Genomic DNA, 8422 nt, shown 5'->3' with positions numbered 1-8422 from the left:
CTTTATTGGTTTTCCCTCTTATTAGAACTTTTGTCTTAGTTTTACTTTTTCTTGGAATATTACTTTCAAAATTAGCATGGATTTTTAGAACGGCCCCACGGGAGTCCCTGGTTTGAAAAAAAAAATGTTCGTGGCTCCGGTGCGTCAGCCTGTGACTTCACTGGGCTGGAAGGAGCAGAGATGCTCTGCAGGAAGCTCCCAGTCATGACTGTGTGAGCGGTGAGACGAGAGCGAAGCGTGGAGCCTGCAGCACCTCCTCTCCTCTGGCTGCAAACTTCAGACCTCTTTATGATGTGTGAAGGGAAAAGCGCGCTGGAGTTTGATTTGATGGCTTTTCGATATCACAAAGTGGAATGGATTTCGCTGAGAAGAACAGACAATTTGACTGGATCCTGTGCGGATGAAATTAAGTTTTTAAAGGATTTATAGAAAGGGGCTCTTGGTGGATACAGTTCGTACTGTGGCCCTGCAGAGATTTTTCACTGTGTAATGCATGTTTCTGAAAGCTCGGTGTAATTTTCTTAAAACTCCAAAGAGCGACAGCTTCCTCTTGTCATGAAAAATCTCACCATGGATAACATGACTGTGGAAAATGACACTTCGGTGCACGACAACCAGACCCTTGGAGTGTGGACTGACTATTCATTTGAATACAAGGTGGCCAGCGTGTTTTTGGTGACTCTAATATGTGGGGTTGGGATCGTGGGGAATGTGATGGTCATACTGGTAGTCCTGACCACCAAACACATGCGGACTCCCACTAACTGTTACCTTGTGAGCCTGGCGGCGGCTGACCTAATGGTCCTTACGGCCGCCGGGCTGCCCAACATCACCGACGCCCTGCACGGGCAGTGGGTGTACGGCTACGCGGGCTGCTTGGGCATCACTTATTTCCAGTACCTGGGGATAAACGCGTCCTCCTGCTCCATAACCGCCTTCACAGTGGAGCGCTACATCGCCATCTGCCACCCTATTAAAGCGCAATTCTTGTGCACTCTATCCAGGGCTAAGAAAATCATCATGCTGGTGTGGGCGCTCACCTCTGTTTACTGCATCATGTGGCTCTTTCTGTCAGACACTAAAAAGTTGATCTATGACAACGTGGTGCTGCTCACCTGCGCCTACAAGGTGTCCAGGAGTCACTACCTGCCCATCTACTTCACGGATTTCACGGTGTTTTACGTGCTGCCTCTCATGCTGGCCACGGTTCTGTACGGACTGATCGCCAGGATACTTTTCATCAATCCACTGCCTTCGGATCCGAAGGACAGCACCAAGAAGTGGAAGAAGGAGACGACTCAGGGAGGGAGGATGATTAGCACCAGCTCCTCCAGCAGCACCACGGCTGCCTCCCGCAGACAGGTAGCTCATTATCGTCACCATCATCCCCGTAGCACTTTTCTGCGTGAGTTGGGTTGCGGAGGGACTGTATTTCGTTCCAATTAAAAACAAGTTAAATGTTTCATTTCCAGCAGATTTATTCTGCATCTCTGCTTTTTCTTCTTCTTTTTAAATCCAGATAGATATTCTGACAATGAAATGTAGCCCTGCGTTCAGTTATGCTAGTCTAAGTTTATGGTGACAGGAAAAAACCTGTCTGTTTGGGATTTGGAAGATTTTGTACCGCATGAAACAGAATGAGAACACCCAACCTGGGTTCCTTGGCTTATAAGCGTTTCTTTAAAAAGAAAGAACGCTTTTTAAAAAGCCGTTTCTTTAGTGAAAGATCCACAGCTTCGTGGATTACAGACATTGAGAGAAATTAGACTATGTCTTCTCGTCCTTATCTCCGTGTGAGGGGGTAAAATTTTAAAAATCCTGCAAAAAACAAAAAAATCTCAAAAATCCTCAACTGCAATTCCATCAATGCTGCACCCATATCAGAGGCGGGGCTACATTCTTAATGGTTGTATTTCAGGCCGACATTGCAGGCACACACGTGTCTGCAGTCACGGTGCATGAGTAGTTGGTGGATTGTTGCGTTTCAGACACGTCTGCAGGGTGAGACCTCACCCTCTCCTGACGAATTTTCACTCGGACCCAAGCAGACCATGCAAATGCCTAAACTATACTGTCCCTCTAGCACAACAGGGAGGGCCTGTCTTAGTAAGGGGGTTTATGGAGGGGTTTAGGACAAATTCATATACCTAAACGCAGCTTCTGTTAATCTTATTTTATTCTGAAAACTTTCCATTAATCTTTAGTTCCTAAAGTACTGGTAACTGAGCCTGGTGGAGTGTAAAACCAGCCAGTTCATTTCCCTCCCTTTCTTTCTTTCTTTCTTTCTTTCTTTCTTTCTTTCTTTCTTTCTTTCTTTCTTTCTTTGTGGAACAGAGGAGATTCTATAGCTTAGGACTGAATAAGAAGCAGAAATTTTGAGATAGTCCATCCTAAATATAGGCCAAAAGATGAATTATCTTATCTTATCTATGTCTTTTGTTAAACACACGGCCACATGCAGTACTGCTAAACAGTCTAAAACAATTTCACTATCTATCTTCTGTTTAGTTTTTTCTTTTTAACATTTTAAAAACAGTTTTATGAATAAAACTGAATCCTCTAAAGGTAAGGACACCATGCCAGACACCTAGGTAGGCTGCAGGGAGAGATGTTTGTTTATCAGATCAGGGGAAGAAGCCTTCCTGGAATGACAAGGGGGTGTGGTAACCCTGAGGGAGCTCCATGCTCTGCTGGGTAGTCAGATCAGTTAACCCTAACTCAAATAGACTTTTAGTCCTTTTCTCCATCAGTGGGGTTTTTATTCTAACACATTTCTGCCAAAGCACAGCCAGATTTGCTTGTTATCGTCAGCATTCACAACTCAACACAGACACAACCAACAACCCCTCCCTCCTACCACATACCTTACCGAGTTACCTAAATGTCAACAGCAGCTAAGATTAGGCACTCCACTTGCTGATGGCACTTGCTCTGCCCCTATCCAAGTCAATTAGACTCACCTCACTGCAGCTGAGACAACATGTCATGAATATGGATACGGGTTGATTACATGCACGTTTAAACATCAAGATTTTTACCCGGCAACTAAATTAATAAATCCAATCTTTGTAAAGTTGTGATTAACGATTTGATCCAGTTACTTAATAAATTATATAAACATTAAATAGGTGTTCAAATAGGTCACTAATATTGACGAGAGACTTTCAAGCTGGAAAGATTTTTATCTCATCAAATCTTTTCATTTTTTTAACTGGATAGTTTGGTATGAGCCACTGATGTGTAGCATCAATGTTGCTTTGATTAAGTGATGCACCAATTGAGCAACAAGCTGATCAGCAGTATACTTGTCCCTCTTTCCCATGTTAGAATCATGGTAAAAACTATCCAGTCCCTGAGGGGTGTGCTTATGTAGCACACCCAAATTTTGTATAAATCCGCTGTAAAAAGGACCCATTTTCACTTTTGTTTTTTCTGATGTCATTATCCTCGGGTGACATAGGAACACACTGTACATGTAAACCTAATAAGCTTGCTTCACAGTACACCCATCTGGTGTGTGCTGCTAATTCAGGTGATTTTTGTACAATGCGAGTGACTCCACCCTAAAACACTTACCAGATAAATAATTGGCAAAACCCCAGTGCAGCAGTAAAAAGGTCAATCCACGCCTCGATGTATGTGTAGCCATGTTATTTGTTGCAATGTTCGAGCAGACCTGCTGGCATTTTCACAGCTTTTACGATCAACAAAGTTCTCAATTCAAATTATACCCCTAGTATATACAAGTGCAATCAGGTGAACGAAGAAGAGTTTTTGGCTTGAAACAGGTGATTTTCTGGTACTATAGCATGCTGTATTATAAGTTAGACCATTTTTGGCAACCTTTTCATGAAAATGTCCAAAGGTTGTGACAGTGTCTTGGTTTGCTGGTTCCAGATGATCAAAGTTGAGCACAAAGGTCTAAAGACAAAAGCAGAGTTCTGTATTTGATAGGGACTCAGAATTTCCAATCACCAAACTGGAAAAGTCGAAGAAAACACCCACTTGATAACTTGGACACATTTACTCAGCTCTGACATTCAAATTTTGTTCATAACCACTATGGTCAAAGGAAACTCTTATTACTGTCCACAGTAATCCATGTTTGACAGTAAGGCTCAGCGCTGGCACCTTCCTGCCTTTGCATTTGCATGCGTGAAAAGCTTTAGGCTGAGAGGTGCAGCATGACCCCTAAGAACACAGATCCGAGCAGGCATCAATGGCATGACATTGATGAAGTCAGACACAGCATAAAAATGAGGAGCTAAGCTGGAGGTGGGTCACGTTGTATATGAGATTTGCAAGTGGGAAACACAGAAGTGTATCAGCTGAACCACCAGCTGTTTGCTTAGCTGTTATCAGCTCATATTGATACTGATATAAATAAATGGTCGTGACAAGTTTAAAATTTTTTAAAACAAGGTTTTTTGAAATTTAGTGTGGGGCAGCTTTCCTCTTCTGAGCTCAATATTGTTGTCTTTAAATATTGTAGTAACGCTCCACCATGTGGGAGCAGGTGAATGATGACCCCATATATGCTGCAGTTTTAAATCTTTGAACCCTGGTCAGAAGTTTTGTCATGAGTTTTTAAATCATGGCGTGCTGTTTTTAAGGACATTTTTTGTGCCATGAAAGCACATGTTGAGCTTTTTGTTTGCCATTTCAGGCTGTACCCATTGTAAAGAGATTAAATAACCAACACAGTGGCTGGGTGGAGGTGGCTTAAAGGCGGGAGAACAAAGGTTCATAAGGTCAGGAGGTAAACTGCTTATCCCCGCCTCAGGATTTGATTTTACCTTTTTTTTTCTTTAGAATTTTACATTTTGCCTATTCAATTTGGCAACACCACCAATTTTCAAATTATCCCAGTGCCTTCACATGAACCTTGAAATTAAAAAAAAAACAACTTAGATTATCTGGTCAGTTGGTGACACCTGTGGTCACTAATAAGGATTTGTTTTGTTGTTGTTGTTGTTTTGTGTAGAGGTATTTTTAACACATTGTACTGTGCTCTGACATCTGAAACAAATAGGCTGTTTCACAGGAAAAGCCACTTCACCAGCTGAATGTTTCCAATGAGAAGCAGAAGTGTTTGATGTTCTGCAGCTGTATAATAGGGATGTTGATAGGCTGACCACACTGAGAACAAATTTGTAGATGAACTACAGAGTTGCATACATTAAATAAATTAAATCCCAAAGGAATCACAGTCAAAACTATGCAGAGTGTTAGTTACAGACAAAAACTAATATTAGCAAAAAAAAAAGTTAGGGGTGAAATTTCATACACCACATAAAGATGTTTTTTCATTTAACTGTGGGGAAGGCGCAGCTGCATGTAAAGACAATGTCGATGCATGATAGGGTGTTGGTTTTGTGCATGCTGGCTCATAGCTTACTGGGTAAAAAGCTGTTGAACAACCCTGTGCAGTAGTGCAATGTGTTGGGCTTCATTTACACCTGATGAGCATTTAAAAACTTTTTATTATGCTGTCCGAAACAGGTTCGTCTTGTAAATGAGTTATTGAATCTCAGTGAGATTACCTGTAAAAATAAAAGTTAAATAAAAAAAAAAAGCTTCTTTAACACATGAATGAATTTTTTTCCCAGGTGACAAAGATGCTCGCTGTGGTGGTGATCCTGTTCGCCTTACTTTGGATGCCCTATCGTACCTTGGTGGTGGTCAACTCTTTCCTGGACAAGCCCTACCTGGACACCTGGTTCCTGCTCTTCTGCCGTCTCTGCATCTACCTAAACAGTGCCATCAACCCCATCATCTACAACGCCATGTCTCAGAAGTTTCGTGCCGCTTTTAAGAAATTGTGTCACTGTGGCCCTCAGCGCATGGAGAAGCCTGCGTCCTACAGCGTGGCCCTCACCTACAGTGTCATCAAGGAAACGTCCAACGGGGAAAGTCCTGACCACTTCACCACAGTTATGGATGAGCTCCACACACCGTCTGCTCAGTACCTACCTGCCAGCATCCTGCCAAATGCCAAAAAGATGGTATATGAAGAGCCTTCTCCGTCGAGCAGGGATGTCAAGGCCTGACTAGAAACAACCTTTCCACCTGAAGGTGGTATCAGAGATTCTGACAGCTCCAGTATTGATTCTGACATGTATTGAATATACAGGTTCCAGCTTTATTTCTCAAGATTTTTTCCTCTTGTAAATGTTTGTTTTATTTGACATCAACATTTGCCAGAAGACAAATAGGATGAGCTGCCCTGTGCTGTAGGCTTTCTTGCATTTTTGTGTGAAATGCAAGAAGAGAGAAAATATCATAAAATAGGAAGTCTTAATTATTAATGCAGGAAGTGATCCTCCTCAGCCCTATGATGTAATACAAAATCACCTTTTCTATTAACTTTACCATAAGCTTTATAGTATAAACTTGCATGGCACCGATTTGTTATAAGTTACTGTATAGCTGTATGACAAATTTGTCGGAAGTAGGGTGCCTTCTCATCTCATCTTTCTCCCACTAAACAAAACCAGACTGTTGAATAAGACATTAAAGTAGTAGTCACACTCAAAAGGAAATTTCATTAGTGGATGTCATAGGTCTTTGTGATAATAGCCTTGCCGTTAGAGACCTTTACGGCAAGTTTAAAATGATTTAGCTGTCTCGCTTAACTCTTTGTTTGTTCCCATTAGTCTGATAGTGCCACTCTCAGCTACAGCAGGCAGCTGTTTTCAACAAACAGCTCTCGCTCCATCCAGTACGAAACAGCAGACAGACAGATTTAGCAAACACTGCTGTGGATGTTGAGCAGATCAGATATTCCCCCGGGAGTCCCCATTTGGTCGAACATTTCATATTTAAATTCAATTTGCCAGCTAATCAGAAACATTTTCACTGCAAGTGAACAAAAAAAGGAGAAACTCCAGAGTGTGCCTGAAACACAGCTTAATCCCTAGTCCATTCCCTCATTATCAAACAATACTTAAATAGTCAGCTTCAGACAGAAGTATATACTAAATGGACGTTCACTCATTTTCATTTCATTTTCTTAACCGCTTGTTAACTTGGGTTTGCAAGCAGCTGGCGCCTATCCTAGCTATCATATGGTGAAAGGCAGGGTGCACCCTGGGAAGTTCGCCAGTCTCTTGCAAAGCAATCACACGGAGACAGACCACCATCCACGCTCACCTTTACAGCTAAGAGTAATTTAGAATCACCTGTTAGCACAACACACGTCCTAGAGGAGTACCCACAGTGACTCCATAGAGGCACAGCGAGAACATACAGTGGATTCAAACCTAGGAACTGGCTGTGTGATGAGACCTTGTTTATGTACAACTGTTCTTCATATTTATGGCTGATGTGACTGTTGAGCGATCACTTTCTATTCGCTTGACTCTGCCCAGCTTCCTCTCCCTGTTCTGGGAATGGAGCTCTTATTTTCCTTTGACCTAAAGTGGTTAGTAACAGTCAGACGATTACTTTTATCACCACAAGTATGCCATAAGCATACCACATTGCACACTGACAACTAATCATAGTAGTATTCTGTTACATCGACAGTTCGGTTGATGACTTTCTGTCAGTCTAAGGCAAGGCAAGGCAAGGCAAGTTTATTTGTATAGCACAATTCAACAACAAGGTGATTCAAAGTGCTTTACAGAGACATTAGAAACAAGAACAAATAAAAAGCATGATTTAAAATTGATTAAAACAAGCAAATAACCTAACTAACTAATTAACAAACAAACAAACAAACAAACAAACAAACAAAACAGTATATAAAATCAAAACAGATAAAATCAGAACAGTAGATAAAATCAGTAGTTAAATGTAAGTTTTGAAATTTAAGCTTAAAGTGTGGATTTGGTGCTTTATTCAAATGCAGCTGAGAACAGGTGAGTCTTCAACCTGGATTTAAATAAACTGAGTGTTTCAGCTGATCTGAGGCTTTCTGGGAGTTTGTTCCAGATATAAGGAGCATAAAAGCTGAATGCAGCTTCTCCGTGTCTGGTTCTGACTCTGGGAACTGATAAAAGACCGGATCCAGATGACCTGAGGGATCTGGATGGTTCATACTGGGTCAGGAGGTCATTGATGTATTTTGGTCCTAAACCATTCAGAGCTTTATAGGCCAGCATCAGAACTTTAAAGTCTATCCTCTGACGGACAGGCAGCCAGTGTAAGGACCTCAGAGCTGGACTGATGTGGTCCACTTTTTTGGTCTTAGTGAGGACTCGAGCAGCAGAGTTCTGAATGAGCTGTAGTTGTCTGACTGATTTTTTAGGTAGACCTGTAAAGATGCTGTTACAGTAATCAAGCCTACTAAAGATGAATGCATGGACTAGTTTTTCCAGGTCCTGTTGAGACATCAGATCTTTTATCCTTGATATATTCTTGAGGTGATAGTAAGCTGACTTTGTTATTGTCTTAATGTGTTTTTCTAAGTTTAGGTCTG

The 8422-nt window shown here is 41.6% G+C and overlaps 1 protein-coding gene across 1 annotated transcript; it reads left to right on the top strand.

Annotated features, from left to right (window-relative positions):
* The first annotated feature begins 207 nt into the window (after positions 1 to 207).
* Positions 208 to 8096, top strand: trhra (thyrotropin-releasing hormone receptor a). Its single transcript, XM_085290876.1, has 2 exons — positions 208 to 1362; positions 5610 to 8096. The coding sequence occupies exons 1-2, from the start codon at positions 556 to 558 to the stop codon at positions 6048 to 6050; spliced, it is 1248 nt and encodes a 415-aa protein (XP_085147002.1). The 5' UTR covers positions 208 to 555; the 3' UTR covers positions 6051 to 8096.
* Positions 8097 to 8422: the final 326 nt, after the last annotated feature.

This window comes from Mchenga conophoros, linkage group LG11 (genome assembly GCF_057382185.1).
Source record: "Mchenga conophoros isolate Kocher_MC1m ecotype Shallow Benthic linkage group LG11, M_conophoros_male_GT1.1, whole genome shotgun sequence".
Lineage (NCBI taxonomy): Eukaryota > Metazoa > Chordata > Actinopteri > Cichliformes > Cichlidae > Mchenga > Mchenga conophoros.
The sequence above is the reverse complement of the archived record's forward strand: the minus strand, read 5'-3'. Positions and strand labels throughout refer to the sequence as shown.